The sequence below is a fragment of the Rhineura floridana genome, chromosome 6 (genome assembly GCF_030035675.1).
Source record: "Rhineura floridana isolate rRhiFlo1 chromosome 6, rRhiFlo1.hap2, whole genome shotgun sequence".
In the NCBI taxonomy this organism is placed as follows: Eukaryota; Metazoa; Chordata; class Lepidosauria; order Squamata; family Rhineuridae; genus Rhineura; species Rhineura floridana.
Window position 1 is genome coordinate 93,739,744 of NC_084485.1, and position 24,076 is coordinate 93,763,819.

General features: G+C 37.8%; 1 protein-coding gene across 7 annotated transcripts in view; it reads right to left on the bottom strand.

The window, feature by feature from the left end:
- CDCP2 (CUB domain containing protein 2) overlaps positions 1-24,076 on the bottom strand; it is a 53,278-nt gene that overhangs the window by 21,383 nt on the left and 7,819 nt on the right. For 2 of the 7 annotated variants that reach the window (XM_061633066.1, XM_061633062.1), the window contains exons 1-3: positions 21,919-22,017; positions 21,532-21,759; positions 17,538-17,645 (exon numbers count right to left, since the gene is read on the bottom strand). In XM_061633066.1, coding sequence (XP_061489050.1) covers positions 17,538-17,613 — 76 coding nt within the window. In that variant the 5' untranslated portion in view covers positions 17,614-17,645; positions 21,532-21,759; positions 21,919-22,017. Of the gene's footprint in view, positions 1-17,532; positions 17,646-21,480; positions 21,784-21,918; positions 22,018-24,076 lie in introns of those variants that run through there. The other 5 variants (XM_061633064.1, XM_061633063.1, XM_061633065.1 and 2 more) reach the window with 5 other exon arrangements.

Genomic DNA, 24,076 nt, shown 5'->3' on the forward strand with positions numbered 1-24,076 from the left:
GGAGTAGTTTAAAACTGCCACCCTTGCCTCCTTCTCCTGACTAAAGCTGTAATTTTCCTATGAAAGCAGCTAGAACATATATAGATATAAGATGTCTGGACAGTCAGCCAACACTTTGCGGCTCTTTTTAGAGGAAGTTCCTTATATGGTGTGGCTGCTTCTAGCAGGCAGCATAATTGATAAAGCCATGGGAACACACCTTCCCTTTGATAAGAAAGTGTATAAAAGGCCAGGTTTTATAGCAGGAATCCTCAGCTCTGTTGGAGTGGGGGGGGTTGAAGAAAGCAGGAGAACCATCCACCTATTCAGTCCATGACATCTGACGAGTGATGAATTATGACATGTATTTCCATGTACTTCGTAACTTTGGCTTTGTAACGTGACTTAGAGTTTAACTCAGTCCTTCATCTATTGTAACTTGTTTTCATGAAGAAAACTTCAGAGTCTTTTACTTTGATGTTAAATGGATATCCAGTAATTTCTTTCAAGCTGATATGTATTCCTATTTTTCTGTTTCTGCAATGATGGCTAAATCCACCTAGAATGCATTTTATTAACTATAGTGTGCAAGATATTAAGAAATAGTATATATTATAAAGACTGTTCTGCTGTCTGAAGTCTGACTCCCAAACAGAAAAGTTCTGATACCTCCCAAGACTCAAGAATTCTTGAGTGGGGTCTCCTCTATCCTCCGCCTGCACTGGATGACTGCTGTTAATAACCAGTGAGCTTAGGTGAGCTAATGTTTGGCATACAAGGACTCTATGTAGATATGGAGGAAGGGAGAAAGCTAGAACCCTCGACCCTGTGCATTCACTGGGAAGGGGGCCGGCCTTGCCAATATCTGATGGCACCCGACAGGGACCAGATGGGACAGCAGCAACAGCACCCTGAAGAGGAAATTTGCTAAACTGCAGCAAATCAAATTTTCTAAAAATTGATCTGAAGTGTTGACAGAACTTTGGAACCAACAGAAAAACTTGAGTGACCTCAACCAGAGAGTGTTGGGAAGCAGGGAGTGTAGAAATAGTACCTCTGTACCTCAAAATGCAATAAGTCTTGAGAAGACACACTTTAATCATGGCACAGATGTTTGCTGACAGAGAAAGGTTTCTGGCTGCTTTTCAAAAAGTGAGTGGAAGAGAACCCGTAGATAGGGAATACATGAGAAATGGTAATTAGATGACAGGATATTGATATACCATCATAAGATATGTGGCAGATGCAGATGAAGCCCCAGGATGGATGGGTGCCCACGACCATGATTTCATGAGAACAGATGTTAGAACCAGAGAGGCAAGAGTGGTGGCTTGGTTGGGAGCCATACCATAGTGTCCACCTGGAGTGACAAAGTATGGGCCAGTGGCTGTAAGAGCAACAGATCCCTGGATTTATGAGGGTAGATACTACATCCCATTGACACCTGAAGAAATGCCAGGAGTAACCACCAAAGATGAGTTCGCATGAGACTATGGGTCTTGAGAAGACAATATCTATTGCTAAGGCGATATAGCATATTTAGGGAAATGTTGAGAGGAGAGCTGTGATGCTAACTATGAAGACAATCATACCTGATGACTGCATGAGAACACATGTGCTAGCGAAAGTGGCTGAAGAGGAAGAGGATGCACAAAGGATGCAGAGATTCTGAACCCTTGCTTAAGCAAGAGGAAGCAGCAGCTCAGGAGAGCTCCAATGAAGAACAACAAAGAAGAACATGTGCAAGAGTGTCATCAGATGAAAATCTTAGTGAAAGTACCACCATATTATCCCATATTTCGTGAGTGAAGAACCATGTGGAAGCAAGAGGACAAGTAGTAAGTGCCACTACACCCCAAGAAGGAAGAGGAAAAGGGCATCACTCAGTAACCACAGCATTAACCACAATCGAACCAAGCCCACCAATTATCCTTACTGGAAGGGCAGGAATATAAATCTAATAAATAAATAAAATAAAATAAATAATTAAAACCACAGAAGCAAAAGCTGTGTATAGCATATGCACAGTGTGTCCTGCTGAAGAGGGTGAAGAAGAAGTCACAGAAGACCTGAGAGTCACAGAGATGAACAGCTCGCCTGAAGGAAGTCCAAGGATTGACCTAGCATGAGACCAATTCCCATTACCACATTCTAAACAGTCCTTCCCTAATGAACAAACATAAGTGAATGAAGAGGCACAAGAATGCCCTACCACAACCAACAAGTGTCTGAGGACAGTAAACCAGCAATTGAAGTAAAGCCATGATTAAAAGTGATGTAATATTCCAGGGCATATAAGAAACATATCAGAAGCACCAGTACCCCCCACAGCCAGAGGTAAAAGCCTAAAAAGATATATAAGAGCCATAAAGAATCCTGCAGCAGCATCAATGGCAAGTAAACCTGTGTTAGGAAGATGTTAGCATAACTGTTAATATATTTTAATTGGTTATATTAGTTCTCCCATATGATAACATCCTCTACCTTTGGTACTTTGGGTACCACCTGGTGCCTAGTAGTTGTCACCAAGTTTTCTTTTTTTTTTTTTAATAATTTTTATTCAAATTTTTCCAAAAACAAACAAAACAAAGTCAAAAAAACATAACAATACATCAACAAAAAATGAAAATAAAATAGTTGACTTCCGATTTGTCACAGATCAGCTATAAGTATATAATATACATCAAACCTGTCCCTTAATGTATACATACAGAGTCCCTTTTCTCCGTAGGCTGTCTTAATTAATCGTCAAATCCCAGTATCATCATTTTATTTTGATCTTTCAACAAAAAGTCTAAGAGAGGCTTCCATTCCTTAAGAAATGTATCTGTCGATTTTTCTCTAAGTAAACATGTCAATTTGTCCATTTCTACTAAATCCATTAATTTCAATAGCCATTCTTCCATTGTTGGTATTGATTCCATTTTCCACTTTTGTGCATACAATAATCTTGCTGCCGTAATCATATATAATATTATTCTTCCATATTTCTTTTCTATTTGTTTATCCATAAAACCCAATAAAAAAAATTCTGGTTTTGACTGAATATTTATCTTTAGAATTTTTTGCATCTTCCTACCTATCTGTGCCCAAAATGATTTTGCCTTTTTACATAACCACCACATATGATAAAATGATCCTTCTTGTTGTTTACATTTCCAACAAACATTAGAAACATTACTATACATTTTTGACAACTTTTCTGGAGTCATGTACCAACGGTACATCATTTTATAAAAATTTTCTTTAAGATTATAGCATAGTGTAAATTTCAAACCTTTTTTCCACATATTTTCCCATTGATCCATTTGTATGTTATGACCAAAATTTTTTGCCCACTTTACCATACACTCTTTTACTTGTTCTTCCTCCATATCCATTTTCAATAAGAGTTTATACATTTTCGCAATTATATTTTCATCATTTGTACACAATCCTATTTCAAAATCAGATTTACTTATTTCAAACCCATACATTTTCTTGTCCATTTTATATCTTTCTAACAATTGTAAATAGGCAAACCATTGAAAACTATATCCTTCCTTTGTCAGTTGTTCTCTCTCTTTCATTGTATATTCTCCATGTACATTTTCTAATAGTTCTTGATAAGTTAACCATTTCTCTTTTCCAGCCATTTCTCTTCTATAAAACGCTTCTTGACTTGAGACACATAATGGTATTTTCGAATAAAACCTTGGTTTGTATCTATTCCATATTTTCAACAGAGGATGTCTTATAAAATGATTGTTAAAGTCTACATTTACTTTTACTTTGTCATACCATAGATATCCATGCCATCCCCACTTCAAATTATGGCCCTCCAAATCCAATAGTCTTTTATTCCTCAATAAAATCCATTCCTTTATCCAGACTAAACAGCAGGCAGCAAAATAAAGTCTCAGATTTGGTAATCCCAGTCCTCCTCTTTCTTTGGCATCTTGTAGTAGTTTAAATTTAACTCTTGGTTTTTTTCCTTGCCATACAAATTTAGAGATATCTTTTTGCCATTGTTTAAAAGGTAAATCAGAGGATATTACAGGTATTGTTTGAAACAAAAACATCATTCTCGGTAATACATTCATTTTTATCACAGATATTCTACCCATTAATGACAGTTGTAGTTTATCCCATTTTAGCAAGTCTTTCTTAATCTCTGTCCATAATTTTTCATAATTATTATGAAACAACTTTGAATTTTTATTTGTCATAATGATACCTAAATATTTCAACTTTTTCTCTACTGTAAAATCTGTCTTGTCCATTAACTCTTTCTGTTCCCTTAAAGTTAAATTTTTCACCAACATCTTTGTTTTTTGATTGTTGATCTTAAATCCTGCTAACGGTCCAAATTCTTTTAATTTGTCCATCAATACATTAATTCCTTCCAAAGGATTTTCTAGTACAATTATCAAATCATCAGCAAATGCTCTCAATTTATATTCTTCTTTTTTTATCTTTAATCCCGAAATTCTTTTATCTTGCCTTATATCTCTAAGCAACACTTCTAAGACCAGAATAAATAAAAGGGGAGATAAAGGACATCCCTGTCTTGTACCCTTTTGTATTTCACATGAATCCGTTAAATCTCCGTTAACAATTATCTGAGCCTTCTGAGATGTATAAATCGATCTAATCCATTTTATAAAATTTTCTCCAAAATCCATTTGCTCCAAAACCTGGAACATAAATTTCCAATTCAAATTATCAAATGCTTTTTCAGCATCTAAAAAAATCAAAGCTGCTTGTTTATCATTTCGTTGTTCTAAATATTCCAAGACATTCAAGACATTCCTGACGTTGTCATGTAATTGTCTTTTAGGTAAAAACCCTGATTGATCTTCCTGAATAAATTGTTACAATATTATTTTCAATCTTTCTGCCAAGATCATTGTAAAAATTTTATAGTCATTATTCAATAGAGATATTGGTCGATAATTTTTTGTTTTAGTTAAATCTTGCTCCTCTTTAGGTATTAATGTTATATTAGCATTTTTCCAACTATCCGGCATCTTTCCCTCTTGCAGAATAAGATTCATTGTAGACTGTAAAGGTAGTAAGAGTTCTTCCTCCAAACATTTATAATACATTGCAGATAACCCATCTGGTCCCGGTGCCTTTCCTAATTTAATTTTGTTTATAGCTTCAGATATCTCTCTTGACGTAATAGGACCATTAATAGCTTGTCTCTGAAAGTCTGTAATTTTAGGCAAATTCTGTTTAGATATATACTCTTCTATTTTTTCAGATGGAATTTCCTGACATTTGTACAATGTTGAATAATATTGATGAAAAATCTTTTTAATTTTTACATTATCTGTCAACGTCTCATCTCCTTCTTGTATCTTTAAAATGATATTTTTTTGACGTTCTTTTCTTAATTTATATGCTAACCATTTCCCAGGTTTATTTGCAAATTCAAAAGTCCTTTGTTTAGCAAAATTTAGTTTTCTTTCAATTTCTCTAACTGTCAGCATTGATACTTGCTTCTGTAACATTTTGATTTGATTTACAATAGAAACTTTAGTTGGATTCTTTTTCAATTCTTCCTCTTTTTGTTTTATTTCTTCCAAAATTAATTGCATTTTCTGTTGTTTCTTTTTTTTTAATTCAGAGTTACATTTAATAAGATATCCCCTCATAAATGCCTTACTTGTATCCCAAACGATATTTTCACTTGTTCCTTTATGTAAATTATGTTCAAAAAACTCTTTTAATTTCTTTTTACATTCTTGTACTACTTTGTCATTCTGTAATAAAGATTCATTTAGTCTCCATCTAAATCCAAGATTTTTCTTTTTTAAAGTTAATATCACAGGGTTATGATCCGAAAAAGTTTTTGGTAATATATCCATTTTAAAAGTGTCCTTCACTAAAATTTTAGACATCTAAATCATATCAATCCTCGAGAATGTTTTGTGTCTTTCTGAAAAATAAGTAAATTCCTTTGCATTATCATTTATATATCTCCAGGTATCCACCAATTCTAAATGTTCCATCAGTTCAAAGCAAATCTTCGGTAATTTACCCTGTGTCTCTTTGATATTTTTTTCAGAAAGCCTATCAATTTTTGGTGAGATTACCCCATTCCAATCACCCATAACGCGCCAATGGTCATATGAAAACTCTGACAATTTTTCCATAAGTCCTGTGTAAAACCTTGTTTTATCTTCATTGGGGGCATAGATACCCACTATCAAAATGTTTGTACCCTGTAGAGTAATTTCGACCCCCACAAATCTACCACTATCATCCAGTAATACCAATTTAGGAAGCAATTGTGGGTTAATGTAGAGAACAACTCCATTTTTTTTTTTTGGTCCAGCCGAAATAAATTCTTCACCCAAATTTTTACAAATCAAATATTTGGAATCTTTCTTCTTAATATGAGTTTCTTGTAAACAAATTATATCCAATTTTAATTTTTTCAAATAATGAAACACTTTCTTTCTCTTCTGCGCCGTATTGGCTCCATTTATATTCCAAGTTAGATATTTGTAATCCATCTTTAAGCGTGTATTTTAAAATGTGCCTGATGCTCCTTTTAATCCATCATCTTCCTTCCCTTCCTCTGCATATCTTGTTGACTTTGTTCCCCAGGAATTATATCCATATCTTTGAGTTTATCTTCATCCGTATCTTTTGAAGCTTTTCTCAAGAAGTCCCTTGCTTTTTGAACAGTATTCAATCGATACTTCTGTTGTCTGAATGTAAAGATCACTCCTTCTGGAACATCCCATCTAAATTGAATTTTGCGTTGCTTAAGTTTCTCTGTAAGGAAAGCATATTCTTTTCTCTTACGTAAAAGTCTAATAGGAATTTCTTTCATCACCAGTATTTCCTTACCATCAATTTTAAAGGTATTTTTAAAGTGTTGCTGTAATACCATATCTCTGGTCGTCTTCTTTATAAAATGAACAAGCACATCTCTTGGAATTTTATTCATTGTTGCATATCTGGAATTAATTCTATACACTTTTTCTATTTCAAATTCCATCCGATCTTCATTCAAATCCAGAAATTTTACTAGAGCATTAACAATTTTATCTCTGATGTCTTCACCTGTTTCCTCAGGAATTGCACGGAATCTCAAACAATGTTCTTTATTTTTCATTTCAATCACAGCCATATAGTCCAAGTTTTTTTCTAATTCCAGATTTAATATATCTGTTCTATTCTCCAAGATTTGTACCTTTTCTTTAGTGTTTTTTGCATCCTCCTTTATTTGCCCAATTGTCCCTTTAATCTCATCCACTTGTGTTTTAATATATTTTTTTATATCTGTCAATTCAGTTTTCATATCCTGTTTTATATCATTAATCCCTTCCATTATTATTTGAAACATATCTGGGGGTATAGCCCCTTCCTGTGGATCAGTAGAACCTCTTCGCTCCCGGGCCTTAGTTGCTTTTTTAGTTGTCATTTTCAAGAGAAGCCTTTAATTTCTGATATTAATCACTGTTCCAAAACCTAGAGGCAGTCTATTTCTTTTTTTTTTTCCTCCACCAACAAAAAAGTTAATATTCCAGGCCTGTTATTGAAATCCAGCCAGCACAGCACAGTTCTTATCTACATCCAAGAATGCAAAACAATTCTGGTTCCCAACACCAAGCAATTAGTAACATATACGAGCAGCAGATTCGTCCAAAAAGAAATAGTCCAAAGAGAAAAATAGTCCAAAATATAATAATTACCTCTCATCCGTTTTTAAACTTTAAAACTCCAAATTCAGGCCAGCTTTTTGTCGTAAAAAAAGTATATAAGTTGTTTACATTTTCTTTCTTCCTTAATTATGTTTAAAAGAGAAAAAGTATGACTCACCCAGGTTTCTCAGTTGCTGATTTGTAAACAAATCCCTTTTATTGTAGTAATTTAAGCCGAATGATAAGATTTAGACAGAAGTAGGCTCGCTGGTTAAGAACGTTTTTTTTAAGAAGAAAAAAAAAAACGCTTCGCTTTTTTCCAGTACAGCTTGCGTGGAAATCCTGACTCCGTCTTCAGCCGATCGGCATGCCTTCTTATCTCAGGGATTTCCTGATCAATTCCAGCCGCCGACAGCTCAACGAAGTCTTGTGGAAAATCTGATCGGTTCTCCTATACCTTGGAGAACATTTAAGCCAGTCCAAGATTCCTCTTGGCTGGCTTTTAACCTGAAAAAAGCTTCCTCTGAGGCAGAGCTCCCTCAGAGACAACCACCAGCCAGCACTCCTTCCGGGAAGTCCGTCACCAAGTTTTCTCACCTATCTCATTGAATTTGCAATTTCTGATCTTTCCTGGTGGAGTCAAGGGGTTTGGCTAGCTGTCATATCCTTACAATACACATGGATGTAGTGGAAAAACTATGGGGTTAACACAAATTCTTGCTTTGCTGGCCACTGCTGGGTTCCTAAAGCAACTTCTAAAGCCTAAAGAGAGTATTTGGGAGCATAAAAGTAATTTGCAATAAAAGTGTATGTATGTTAAATTACATGTTTATAAGTTAATATCAAGTTTAACAGGTAAAAGCAATTTCATATCCTGTTGGCATATAGAGAAGCCAGCTCTATTAAACTGGCTGATTCTTGAAGAGCACCACCGAAGTGTTCAAGGACAACAAGCCATGTTTGAAAGATATGATACCTACGGTTATGAAGTATGACGAAAGCAGTATGATTTTGATGGAGCAATTAGGCAAGCCCCAATAAAACATAAATTGAACCTCCAGTCCTGAAAAAGCCAGCAGAGAGAATCCATTGAAGATAAGTAATATTCCAGAAGCAGCATAAATTCTCCCCCAAAATTTGAGTTTGCTGTTTGCTGACTCCAGAAAGACTCCAGATGACTGCAATTCAGGTACTCAATGGAGATGTATTAATTAGAAATTATTACTGTCAGAAGATTTTAGAAACTATATGACAAAAAGCTTATTCAAATATATATCCCAATATGAATCAATATTCATGTTGGTATTAGGAGTTTATGTGAGAAGTATATGGCCTTAAAGTTAGTTCTCCCCATATATAGAAATGGAATGGAGAGGGGCTCATGCCCCTGAAACTGAAGAGAGTGAAAATATATGCATCCTTATATAATTATTGGTGCAGTCCATCCTGAACAAGTCATGCAGGAAGTAATAATTGCTAAGCAAGATTTTTGCCTCCAAAGTTCATTTGCAAGTTCACCAGTCTGATATTATGATGGGAATCCTGAATTCAGATTTAGAATCCGAGTGCAGCAGATCATGAAAAGCTGTGTAAAAGAGTAGCCATGTCATAAATAGTGAGTTGAAGACTATGATAAGGCTATAGTGACATATATTTTCCTCTTATTACAGTAGTTAAATGTAATAAAAGCTGTTATAATGATTGCTTTATAGGCTGAACACCATATATATGTATATGTAAAGTATTATCAGGTTTCCCTTGTTAAACTGAATGTATTAACATGTGAATATGATTCAGTGTTAAGATATAAGTAAGTAATTGTATCATGAAGATTTCTCCCGAAGCAGCTATCCTGAAAAAGATGAATCAGCAACCCCCAACACAGATGAAAGAAGTGAAGACACCAGATTTTCATGGCCAGTGTATTATGTTCAGCCCACCATAAGAAATGATAATGTTATTGTAATTGATTAAGAATCAATGATTATATCTATTCCAATTTTATATGTCAATGATTTCAGCAAGTGGCTAGCCCAGATATTGGCTTGATATATGCATGAAATGTGCTGAAATCATTTACATTTGCTTAAATTGCTTAGAAAAGTGGTTCCTAACCTTTTCCACTGCCAGCACCCCTTCAATTTCCAAAATATGCTCTCACATCCCCTGAAAAAAAACTGTTCATTTTTTAAATTTTAATTAATTTTAATGTGTGTTTTAGCCTAACTTAGCTAAGATAAACGACAGTTTTTCAAAATCTTTGGTTGGGCCTCGCACCCCTAGAAAAAGTGTCTTGCACCCCCAGGGGTGCGTGCACCCCAGGTTCAGAACCACCAGCTTAGAATATGCTTTAAATTTGCTGAAATAGCTTATAAAGTCTACTTCATGTATAAGAGCCAAATACTAAAAAGAGTAGTTTAAAACTGCCCCTGTTGTCTCCGTCTCTTTCTCTATAAAAGAAACGGACCATTTGAACAAAATGTGTACACGTCAGATACATTCTTCATGATGTATACTGTTTTAGTTACATACTTTTGAAAATCATAGTATCATGTTTGTCATTGTTTGACTTTTGTATGTTATACCTTTTATATTCCTTTTATTGTATTTTTTATATGTTTTATTAAATTTACACTGAGTATTCTCATAACTACATCAACCTTAATTTCTTAGTTCTGTCTCCGTCTCCTAACAAAAGCTGTAATTTTTCTATGAAAGCAGCTACAACATACATAAAGATAAGATGTCTGGACAGTCAGCTAACACTTTCTGGCTGTTTTTCGAGGAAACTCCTTATGTGGTGTGGCTGCTTCTAGCAGGCAGCATAATTGATAAAGCCATGGGAACACACCTTCCCTTTGATAAGAAAGTGCACAAAAGGGCAGTTTTTATAGCACTCGGGAATCCTCAGCTCTGTTGGAGTGAGGGGTCGAAGAAAGCAGGAGAAACATCCATCTATTCCATCCATGACATCTGATGGGTGATGTATTATGACATGTATTTCCATGTACTTTGTAACTTTGGCTCTGCAATATGACTTAGAGTTTAACTCAGTCCTTCATCTATTGTAACTTGTTTTAACTAAGATGTGCCTTCAGAGTCTTTTACTTTGATGTTAAATGAATATCCAACAATTTCTAATTTTTCTGTTTCTGCAATGATGGCTGGTTTCTGTTTCTGGAATTAGTTGTAGTGTGTAAGATATTAATAAAGAGTATATATTATAAAGACTGTTTTGCTGTCTGAAGTCTGACTCCCAAACAAATTTCTGGTACCTCCCAAGACTCAAGAATTCTTGAGTGGGGTCTCCTCTATCTTCCACCTGCACTGGATGACTGCTGTTGATAACCTGTGAACTTAGGTGAACTAACGTTCAACATACCATGTAGATACAGAGGAAGGGAAAAAGCAAGAACCCTCGACCCCATGCATTCACTGGCAAGGGGGCCGGCCTTGGTGATATCAACATGAATTGTACTGCACTCAAGTTTCTGGGACTGGGCAGCCTGAAAATAAGATCCATATAACAGTCTCTGGCAAGGAAGGGATTCTCCTTTCTTCCTAAATATTCATAATCAGTGTGTGGAGTGCATTACCATCGGACACTAGAAAGGATTACAGGACAAGATCTACAGCTAGTAGAAAGATAAACATCTAAGCAGCATCACATAAATCCATTTACAATAAATACAATCGACTTCCCAGGAGGATCGCTCCGCTTGTGCTTGCCTCTAGGACGAGCTCTCGTCTCAGAGGAAGCTTTTTCAGTTTTTAAAACCAGTCAGAAGTTTTTTTTTGACTGGGAAAATTTTCTCCCAGGCAAGGGAGAAACGTAGAGATTATCCACAGAAGTTCCGTGGTGTTTGTTGGGGGCTGGAATTCATCAGGATCGTCTATGAATGAAGGTCTAGCCAGCAAGCGTCGGACGGAGCTAGGGATTACAACAAGCTCAAACTGATTAAGCGAGACTTTTTTTTCTTCAAAGAAAAACGTTCTAACAGGCAAGCATTCTTCTGTCTATTATTATCTAGCTTAAATCGTTATAGCAAAAGAGATTTGTCAAGGAATTAGCAACAAGAATTCCTGGGTGAGTTATAACTTTCTCTTCTACACTCGGAACTAGGAGGAAGAAAATCGAAAAAACCTATCTTTGTTTTTATTGCAAAAAGCTGGCATGGAATTGGGCATTATAAAGATATAAATGGATGAGGGGCATCTGATTTGAAGAGAGAAAATTTGATTTATTTGATATTTGAATTTTATATGTCTGGGACTATTTTTTCTGGTCTACTTCTTTTTAACGAATCTGCTTATTCTTTATGCCACTAATTATTTGGATGCTGTGAACTAAATTTGTTTTGCACTTTTGGACACATAAGAGATAAGGCAGTTTGTGCTGTCTAGAGGACTGATGTCATCAGGTTTGGAAGATTAACTCCTTTGTGACTGGAAAAAGAAATAAACTGTTATTTGCTTGGGAATAGTGGCTATAATTGGAAATTGAAGGTGTTTTGTTCTTTGGGTTTTAAGAATGACAATCAAGAAGGTGGCTGAGACCCTGGATGTACAGGAAGGGATTTCCTCTCTAGACATGTTTCAGAAAATAATGAATGAGATTAAGCTAATCAAACAAGAGATGAGACAGAGCAGACAAGAGATGAAAATTGAATTTGGCAGAATGAGACAGGAGCTGACAGAAATAGAGGATTCTACGAGAATGGAGGTAGATGGGACCAAAGATATAACTGGACAAATAAAAGGAGATGAAAGAAAGATTAGAGGGAAGGTTCAAGCCCTGGAGATTGGAATAGATTTATTAAATATGGACTTGGAAAAAGATTTGGATTTTATGGCTGTGATGGATCCTGGAGACAAATATTACTGTTTGGAACTCAGCGCTGTTCCTGAAGGAATTGGTGAAGAGATTGGAGATAAAGATATCATCGGTTCGAAAAAATTCCTGGACTGGAAGGATTTGATGGAACAACTAAGCAATCATAATGCCAAAATACAATTTAAATAACAACCCAGAAGCATATAAAGATCAAATAAGGAACAGGTTTGAGGCTTTAAACTTAGTTGACAGTGAACCAGAAGAACTATGGAGTGAAGTCAGAGACATTATCAGGGAAGAATGCAAAAAGACAATATCTCTAGTTAAAAAGAGAGAAAGATCTCAATGGATGACTGAAGAAACTCTTAAAATGGTTAAAGAGAGAAGGAAAGCAAAAGCAAGAGGAGATAGAAACACAGTCAGAACACTAAATGCAACAATAATATAATAATAATAAATAAATTTTATTTGTTGGTCGCCTATCTGTCCAGGTTAGTGGACACTCTAGGCGACTTACAATAATAGAGAGCAGTACATAATACAAAATAAAATACAAGCAACCACAATCATAATCAATTTAAAACCAATTTCTATTTAAAACCTTATAAAATTAATCCTCCCCAATCCCATAGGCCCTCCTGAATAGCCAGGTTTTTAAGGCTTGGCGAAAACCCATCAAGGAGGGAGCATGTCGGAGATCAAAAGGAAGGGAATTCCAGAGGGTGGGGGCCACAATCGAAAATGCCCTCTCTCTGGTCCGCACCAGCCTAGCTGTTTTAACCGGTGGGACCGAGAGAAGGTCTTGTGAGGCTGATCTTGTCAGGCGGCATAATTGGTGATTCTGTAGGCGCTCCTTCAGATAGACTGGGCCAAAACCGTATAGGGTTTTAAAGGTCAGCACCAACACCTTGAATTGGGCCCGGTAAACAACTGGTAACCAGTGAAGATCTATTAACACTGGCGTGATATGATCACGGCAACGGCTGTGCTTAATCAAGCGTGCCGCCGCATTCTGTACCAGCTGTAACTTCCGGACCATGTTCAAGGGTAACCCCACGTAGAGCGCATTACAGTAGTCTAAGCGAGAGGAGACCAGGGCATGTATCACCCGTGGGAGCAAATGAACAGGAAGGTAGGGTCACAGCCTCTGTATCGGATGTAACTGATACCAACCTGCCCGACTCACCGCCGAGACCTGAGCCTCCATGGACAGCCTGGAGTCAAGAATGACCCCGAGGCTGCGGACCTGGTCCTTCAGGGGTAATCTCACCCCATTAAGCATCAGGTCCGTAATACCCAGCCTTCCTCTGTCTCCCACAAGCAACACCTCGGTCTTGTCGGGATTCAGCTTCAGCCTGTTCTCTCCCATCCATCCACTTATGGATTCCAGGCACTTGGACATCGTATCCACAGCCAACTCTGGTGAGGACTTAAATGAGAGATAGAGCTGAGTGTCATCCGCATATTGGTGACACTTCAGCCCAAAACTCCTGATGATGGCCCCCAGCGGTTTCACATAGATGTTAAACAGCATGGGAGAGAGGATAGAGCCCTGTGGCATCCCACAATTAAGAGGCCAAGGGTCTGATACCTCATCTCCCAAAGCTACCCGTTGGTGCCTATCTGAGAGATAGGAATGGAACCACTGTAAAACAGTGCCCCTTATTCCTAATCCCCCTAGGCGATCCAACAGGATACCGTGGTCAACGGTATCGAAAGCCGCTGAGAGATCTAGGAGGACGAGGAAGGTATATTCTCCCCTATCCAACGCCCTCCTCATATCATCCACCAGAGCGACCAAGGCTGTTTCAGTTCCATGTCCAGTCCTGAAACCCGATTGGAATGGATCTAAATAATCCGTTTCCTCCAAGTGTGTCTGTAACTGTCTGGCCACCACTCGCTCAATTACCTTGCCTAAGAATGGTAAATTAGAAACTGGGCGGAAGTTATTCAGCTCTTGGGGATCCAAGGAGGGGTTTTTTAAGATGGGCTTTATCACCGCCTCCTTGAGGGCTGATGGCATTGCACCCTCTTTCAAGGATGCATTTACCACTGCCTTGATCCCTTCGCTCAGTCTCTCTTTGCAACTCGTGACAAGCCACAAGGGCAAGGATCAAGCAGACAGGTGGTTGGCTTCACAGTACTGAGCACCTTGTCCACTTCCTCAGAGGGAAGAGGCTGAAACCGATCCCACCGGACCGGAATGCAACTGGCCGACCCTGGCCTACTACCTGTATCCACGGCGAACGGAATCATGCTCTTCAGGCGCTCGATTTTACCAGCAAAGTGTTTAGCAAAAATGCAATACAGTGATTAGTACGTAGGGACAAAGAGAACTATTACAATAGTTACTGTATAGAAATAGAAGAGGACAACAAAAAGGGTAGAACAAGAGTCCTGAAAGGGAAATTTAAATGAAGAGTAGGGATGTTGAATAATCAATAGGGGAACACACTGACTGACCGAGATGAAATAAAAGGAAGATGGAAGCAATACACTGAAGAACTCTATAAAAGAGATGCCAGGATAACAGATTCATTCACGAAGGAACCGTATGATGAAGAACCAGAAATTTTAGAATGCGAGGTGAAAGCTGCTCTTAAAATACTTGGAAGAAACAAATCACCAGGAACAGATGGCATACCAATAGAGTTGCTACAAGCTACTGAGACTCAATCAGTCCAAATTTTGACAAAAATCTGTCAAGAAATATGGGAAACTAAACAATGGCCCACAGACTGGAAGCGTTCAATATACATCCAAAATTCCAAAGAAAGGAGATCTCAGGGAATGCAGTAATTATTGAACTATTGCTTTAATATCCCATGCAAGTAAAGTAATGCTCAAGATTCTACAACAAAGGCTCTTACCATTTATGGAGCGAGAAATATCAGACATCCAAGCTGGATTTTGAAAGGGAAGAGGTACCAGAGATCATATTGCAAACATACGTTGGATAATGGAACAAACCAAGGAATTTCAGAAGAAAATCACCCTGTGCTTTATAGATTACAACAAAGCCTTTGACTGTGTAGATCATGAAAAACTGTGGAATGCTTTAAAAGAAATGGGGGTGCCACAGCATCTGATTGTCCTGATGCGCAACCTATATTCTGGACAAGAGGCTACTGTAAGGACAGAATATGGAGAAACCGACTGGTTTCCAATCGGAAAGGGTGTGAGACAGGGGTGTATTTTATCACCCTATTTATTTAATCTATACACAGAACATATCATACAGAAAGCAGGATTGGATCAAGATGAAGGAGGTGTGAAAACTGGAAGGAGAAATATCAATAATTTAAGATATGTAGACAATACCATACTACTAGCAGAAACTAGTAATGATTTGAAATGAATGCTGAAGAAAGTGAAAGAGGAAAGCACAAAAGCAGGACTACAGCTGAACTTCAAAAAGACTAAAGTAATGACAACAGAAGATTTATGCAACTTTACAGTTGACAATGAGGACATTGAACTTGTCAAGGATTATCAATACCTTGGCACAGTCATTAACCAAAATGGAGACAATAGTCAAGAAATCAGAAGAAGGCTAGGACTGGGGAGGGCAGCTGTGAGAGAACTAGAAAAGGTCCTCAAATGTAAAGATGTATCACTGAACACTAAAGTCAGGATCATTCAGACCATAGTATTTCCGATCTCTATGTATGGATGTGAAAGTTGGACAGTGAAAAAAGTGAGTAAGAGAAACATCAACTCATTTGAAATGTGGTATTGGAGGAGAGCTTTGCAGATACCATGGACTGCGAAAAAGACAAATAATTGGGTGTTAGAACAAATTACACCAGAACTGTCACTAGAAGCTAAAATGATGAAACTGAGGTTATCATACTTTGGACACATAATGAGAAGACATGATTCATTAGAAAAGATAATAATGCTGGGAAAAACAGAAGGGAGTAGAAAATGAGGAAGGCCAAACAAGAGATGGATTGATTCCATAAAGGAAGCCACAGACCTAAACTTACAAGATCTGAACAAGGTGGTTCATGACAGATGCTCTTGGAGGTCACTGATAAATAGGGTCGCCATAAGTTGTAGTCGACTTGGAGGCATATAACAACAACATATATATTTGGAATATTCAATATGTCTAGCAAGGTTGTGTTGTTCAGGTCATTTTGGAGGGGATCTGGGTGTGTGGAGAAAGTCAGAGCCCCAGAGAGCTATCAAGTGGAATGGAAGCAATCTTTGGTTAAGACTGTGGCAAGCATATCTAAATTGCCAATAGTATTGTTTTAAAACCTTGAAAGAAGGAGTAGGGAGGAGTAACGTCTTCTCAAATGAGGTTGTTGGTAGGTCCACAGAATTTAGAACTGGAATTTTGTTAGTGTAGTTCATGGAATCATAAGTCATAATCCTAATTAGAAAGCATTATTTTGTTGCACATTTTCAGCTTTTAATGAAGATATTTAACCCTGCTCAGCTGGGCTTGCTAGGTATCCAGAGCCCGTTTATATGCCTACAATGGCAAATCCAAAGAAATAAATGAAAAATGCTTAAATGTAGATGCTAATACACTGCTATAAACCTAGCTTTCAACACATAAAGACATCTTCACGTACACAGTCTATTCAAATCAATGAATCTTTGGCCTCTATTCTTAAACCATGTATACTGCTGTAGTACCTATTCATCTCAGTAGGAGTACTGGGTAGCTTCAAGTTTTCAGTCTGTCAACCTGATCCAGGGAATCCTACGGACATGAGAACTCTGATGTGCATATAGTTCTTTTGCACATTTGGACTTACTCCCTCAGTTCCATGAACTGGGGGCAGCCCATTTGTACAAGAGATCCATGTATGCATCTGACTGCATTTGGATCATGAGATGGGGGCATGTACACAAAGACAAATTTGTAAGCCCTAGCTTCAAAAATATGCAGTTTATACACTGAGCAGACGACTGAAAGATTTGTAAAAGAAGCATCATCAGTACATAGCACATCACAAGTGCCCCAGAAGTACCCCGCGTGGGGATAGAAAGCAGAGACATTCCATTTAAAGAGTAAGCATGATCTTGCAAATGGGCCCAGAATGCAGCTCAAAAACGCCTTACCTTACCTTTCTTGGTATTTATCCCATTTGCTGCGCACAAGAAAGTTACTGTCACAAGGTGTTTGAGAAGCATCTGCTGCATCCTTTGACACAGCTATGAAGAGATAAATGGACCTAGGGTCAGAAAACAGGAAAAGTATACTTAATGCAGCCTATCTGAGAAAGAGAAAAATAGCTGGAGGCCTGTCGAATTAATAATGGAATGAATAATTCATTGCTTGTTTGAATTAGTAACCTGATCTGTTCTTTGCTTCCTTCACTCAGTTTTAATGATCTGGATCAAATGTCCCTAGGATTTACACTGTACCAGGTACCTTGTCAATACACTATATCTGGAAGCGATATTAATGGTTGGGATATGATGCATAACCACAGTAAGTCTGTGCTGACAATATGCCCTGAAGGGCTCATGAAAATAATTTAGTTCACCATGCAAGATAGGGAACCAAATTAGGAATTTCAGATTTTATGTGGAAATGTATCTGGGGAATTAGCTTGATTTTAAAATATGGAGCCTGCTGCACAAAGCCAGTTGTTGATAAAAGAAAGAGAAATATGGGAAAGATTTTTAGATTTTGATGAGCTAAACCATACTAAGGAACAAGATGCTATTCAGTCCCCTAATTGTCAAATACTGTACTATACATCCTGACCCTTTAAAGGGCCCCTCCAGACTGGTGTTTTTTTGCAGGTGTATTCTGCAACATGGTATTAACACAATAATGGTGTGAAAGTGGTGGATTTATACTGGACCATTCATACAATATTCTGCTTTTTTAGTTGTTGCGCTCTGCTTTCCCAATGTTATTGCATTTTTGCTGCCCAGAGGGGCACTTCTGCGCTAAAGTGCAACAAAAGTGGGACAAAAAACCTGAAACAATTTGTGGTATACAAATTGCAAAACTATTGCAAATCACAAAACTATTGCAGGCACAAACAGTATTGAAAGAGAGAGATTGCATATAACTGCTCCAATGCCATCATGAGCACAAATCATCAGGAATGTACAATAAAAAGGATGTTTGGAGGGATCTTTGGAGGTGTGTTTCACCCTTAGTAAGAGAGGAAGAGAAAGGTTGCACAACCTAATGCTCTCAGGAATTTATGCCTAGAGTCTGGGGGTCATGTTTAGAGGGCTAACACTTTACAGTAATGCCATTGGACAGATTTTATATTGGTAAGATTAATCTTTGACCAGCAGGCTTACACAGGAACAAAGCGGGTGCAATTCAAATTTTCTCCTCTCTTTCTCCCTCCTCCATTGAGCAAAACAAAATAAAATACAAGTCTTATTTACCTCTGGATTTATGGACAGCTGACTGGGTAAATCAACAGCGAAGTCAAAATATATAGCTGGTGGAGTGATAGCAACCTGTTTGCACATGCTGGAAGGGCTCATGTCAACTACATGCAGCACTGGTTAATAGAGCTCGCCACATCTTGAAGAGTAGTTACCTAAGAAATGTTGAGGTTTGACGGCCCCTCTTCTTTTATTAACTATAAGATGGAGCATTTAAAAAAACAAAACTATACTTGACAGGAGTGTAGACTCAGCCAGTGAGTAGGCCTAAGGATTTTTAAATAATCAGATCCTAATTGAGCCAACTACATTTCGTTAAGTGCCAATTACTTGTCAGTGATTAATAAATCCCTGTTGGTTTCAGTTTGGACTTAAACACAACTAGCTTTAGTTGGAACGTCGTCTCTTACCTTATGTGTATTGTTAACCTTGTACGTTTACTCTTTTCATATATCTCAAATGTATTCTTGCATTTAATGTAATGTGAATACAGTGTTCATTCAAGATTTGGGCTGATCTTGACACCCACCCATCCTTGGATTTGATTAATCAACATGATTTAGCATTTACACCTTTGGAAAAATTATTGCACATGGACTCTAAAATGTAGCTTTTGACTAGATATTTAGAGCATTTGTAGGTCCACAATTAAACATGGAGAGGGAGAGGGAGAGAGAGAGGGAGAGAAAACTTACATTAGCTATTAATGTGGACCATTCAGTGCATATAAATCATAGTCTTTGGAGCTGTTGCATGAGGTTTTGGGTAGTAATGCAGTAGGGCAGGTATAGGGAACCTTTGGCCCTCCAGGTGCTACTGAACTACAAATCCCACAATCCCTGGCCATTCAGCAACATCTGGAAGGCCAAAGGTTCCCCACACCTGCAGTAGGGGAACATATGTTATCCAGGAGGAAATAGCAAGTCATTTTTTAAAAACCAGATGCCCCTAAACAGAATACAAAAGTAATCTGCAGTTCTATATACACTCTGGTAAGCTCCAGTGAACACAGTGGGACCTATGTGTAAAAATGTCTAGGACTTGGGTGCAAGATTTTCAATAAGCTATGGCAATTTGAGGCAAGTTCAGGGTTGGCCGCTCTCTTCTACTGCTGGCAAAGCCCTAATTTTGTCCAACAAGAGAAAACAAAGTAATCTGGAGGGCAATAATGTCATCCTGTCTCTGTGTCTTGGGGTTGCTAAAGGGGTAGCCTTAGGGTGAAGATATGGTAGTTTTCTAGCTGACCCATAAAAACATAATATGGCATAAAATTAACAATGGCTTGCGTATGTGATGGTTGGCATCACTGGCTAGAGTCTAGACATAATAAATACAAGCTATGAGACTAAGATACTGTATACTCCAAAGTGTTAATGTGCATGTGGGCTGCACAGATCTGATTTTTCTATGTGTGCTTTTGTGCACTTTCAAACACACAAGAGCACTCAAAATGCATTTCCTATCCACACTAGTGGGTGGTGCTTGATGGGATATATTTACACTATGTACAGAATTGCTGTTCCCTCCTCTCAATTATTATTTCCCTTTAAAAGTTCTGGAAACCAGAGTTTTGTTGCGGGCATGTGCACAGATATGTTTACTTGTGTGGCCACTAGTCAGGTTGTGTTCTAGCGACAAGCAAATGGAAGTAGGGAATGGTGATGGATAGCACCAAGCAAAACATAACCACACATGTAAAAAACAAACCCCTTCCCCACAATGTGCTTCAGTACATCCATATTTGAGTAGCATGTGATTTTATGTTGTCCCCCCCCCCACTACTGCAGAATGGAAAAATCCAAATTAAATGGGGGGAAAGTGCGGGCTGCTACTTGGATGAAGACACTGCTATATGGATGATGTGAAAAGTGTGCACATGTGGGATGCATCAGACTCACTTTAAAGTGTTGAGTGTACACACCCTAAATCTCATTCAAAGCAAGATGATTTGCATTGCAACTAACTTAAGTTTTGTTGCTTCATTTGGAATTTAGAACCAAACACCTGTCATCTCTTTAGCATTCACTTTCTTTAAAAGTGACAGGTGTGTGTAGTTTGGGTAATTCATATTGGGACCATGGCATGGGGGAGGGGTTTTAATCACCCCCTCCATGCAATTATGCTACTGAAAATATGCCCCAGCTGCTGTTGCTACTATTTAAAAAGTTAAAAAATCTGTGACAGAGATGATGATGATGATTAGGTTTTATTATTATTGTTGAGATTTTTAATGTTTTAATGTATTTGTATGTTTTTATTTTGTATGTCGTCCAGAGTGGCTGGACAGCCAGCCAGGTGGGTGACTAATAAATGTAAATAAATAAATAAATAAATAAGGATGTATTTAACAAATCAAGTTTGACTCTTAGTTGTGTAACTAAGGATTGTAGACAGTCACAAGATTTTTATTATTTTAACAATACTGCTATTACTACCACTGTTTTAACGCATTGGGCAGCAACTAGATACGGCCATTTCCTAAAGCCATTTGCTAACAGTGGACTGCAAATTCCCTGCCTATTGTACTGGAGATTCTTAACATGTTCCTGGAGAATAGCAGTGTTTTTTCTAGTACTTAAGAACTCAAGCTCCATTTTTGGTATGTAATTTGTGGATGGTTAGAGAGGAAAAATAAATGACTGAAGTTACCAGAATCCTTGCTCAGTTCTGAAAACATGTGTGTTGCTTTGCCACATTTACCGTGTGGGAGATGGAAGTTCAGCAGGTGCAACTCTCCCCTCCGTCTTCATCACAAGCTTCAGCACCTCCTGTGCCAAAATGCCCTCTTCCACATCATTGCTGAAGACACAGGAGCCTTCCTCACCTTGTGGACTAAAAAAGAGCACAGCCTGCCACTCCTTTCTCTTCTTTCATTACTAAGGGAGACATTTTCTGCTGCTGTAACTCGCTTCCTCACACAGATGAATTCTGGAAAACAAAATGAAGCAAAAGCTTCAAAAGAAAATGTTTGAGACAGACCAGAGATGAAAATATCACTTTCAAAGCAGCAGAAAAAGAAAGGTCCATCTCTAAATCTAAGACTGTAAGGAACATTGCATTTATTAATTAAGCTATAGGGATCGATACCTGAGACATTTCCTGTGGATTAATGACCAACTGGGAGGAACTGATGGCCTGAGGTGCAGCTGAGGGCCATTAACACCAATCAGTCGTCAATTCCCAGGAAATACCCTATGCCAAGGTCACTAAGTGGCTAGATTTATTTTATTGGCAATGATAACAAGAATACTGTTTACTTTGACTCCTCCCATTGCTTCCTGAACCAAATGATTCTCATTTTTATGCAGCAGAATTAATTCAAAAACATGATTATTGCACAAATAAAGGGCCGCTCCTATAAAATGGAAGCAAAAAGAAAAGAAAAGAGACAGTCTCACACACTTGGTAAAAAGATGTAGAGGGTTTTCTTTTTAACTTGTGGTAAAACATTGTTCATAACAGCAGGACCCCATAGTGATGCAAAATTTCCAGTTTGCAAAACACCTTCTGGACATGGTAATTTATTCACGACAAAGCTGGCAGATTAAAAATGCCTGGTAAGTAAATGGTTATAATGTAGTACAGTGACTATCATATGAGCATGTGTACCATAGTGGCTAAGGCTACTGTTGTTTGCATGCTTTCCCACCAGTAAGGATGGGAGAGAAATTAGATTCAGTTCACATTTAAAGCTGAATCTATCAAAGTCGCACTTTATGAAACAATATGAGAACTGAAACAGTCATCCTTTGAAATTTGCACTTACCAGAATTTTGTGCTTCAATTCTCCAACCAAAAGAGGTTTACAAAAATATGTTGGGGAAAGTGTGCATAAAAATGAATATATTAGTGAAAATAACATACACAAATGCATTATATTAGGAGACATTGCTTGCAAAATGTGCTGATTAGTCAAATTGCATACAAAACTATGTTTATTGGGAAAAATTCACACTAAAATGCTGAACAATTTTCACGACAATTTTTTTTCTAATGAAATAAGATATAAGAATATATAAATATATATATATATATGAAATAAGAATAAAATTGCTGCAGAACTGAATTTAAGATTGGAAAAATGAGAAACTGAGAGAACCAAAATGGACAGATCCTTTCATCCCTACCTGAGAGTAAGCCAAAGTGAACACAATGGGACATTTTCAAGTAAACATGCATAGGATTGTGATGTATGAGTGTGAGTTGACAAGTTCTGGTTCATACCCCAGGTGTATCTTTTTATTTTATTATATGGAGTCATGGGCCAAACCAGGAACTTGTGTCACTTATGACTTGTAGAGTCACTATCATTGGATGAGGCATTGCACACAGCTAACACATGGCACAGAAATGGCCAGCACAGAAATTACTTTTATGTGGCCTCAGAAAGAGCCAGTATAGAAAGGGGAGCAGGAAGAGGGTGTAACCCATACATACACCATCTCAAAGCTACTATGGCCCCAACAGAGCCATGTTTACTAGAACAATACCTAATGCATGAAGAGTTCTGTTACTGAAAATAGCACTGGTCCATCAATGTGTCCTATATTTAGCAACCGAGTTTATTTGTTCACCCTCCCACTTTCCTGGTATTAAGCATATCTTGTTTCCCATAGAAGTATCCAGTTCTTTGTCCTCAGACAAAATATGTTATATTATAGCTAAATAAACACTGGTTGGGGGAACAGAAGCATCACAACAGCAGGCTTCTCCCCTGATCTATGGGCATTCATTAGAATGTGTGTAGAGAGATCCCCTGTATACATAGCTGTACACGCGGAGGGCTTTCTCTACACAATATTTAGCCGTAATAATTTCAGAGCTTGGAAAAGTTACTTTTTTGAACTACAACTCCCATCAGCTCAATCCAATGGCCATGGTGGCTGGGGCTGATGGGAGTTGTAGTTCAAAAAAGTAACTTTTCCAAGCTCTGCATAATATGTGTGGAAAGGACTCTAGTGTTTCCCATACAAGCAGTTTCTGTGTGTGTATCTATGTCATAGAGGAAAGCTCGGCCAAGCAGCTCACTGTTCAGAATTTTGGTTGTCCTGTTCTAGTACAGCTTTTGATTGGCTCTGGTAAAATTCACAAGATCTTATAGGACAAGCCCAACTTCAGATTTGAAGGGCCTTTGGCAAAATGACTACTCGTGGGCCCCTTCCTACTTCAGTGGGTCCCTGTAACAGGTTTACCTGGTACTCCAACAGCACTCTAGAGTGACATTTTAATTCTTTACAATGCCTCA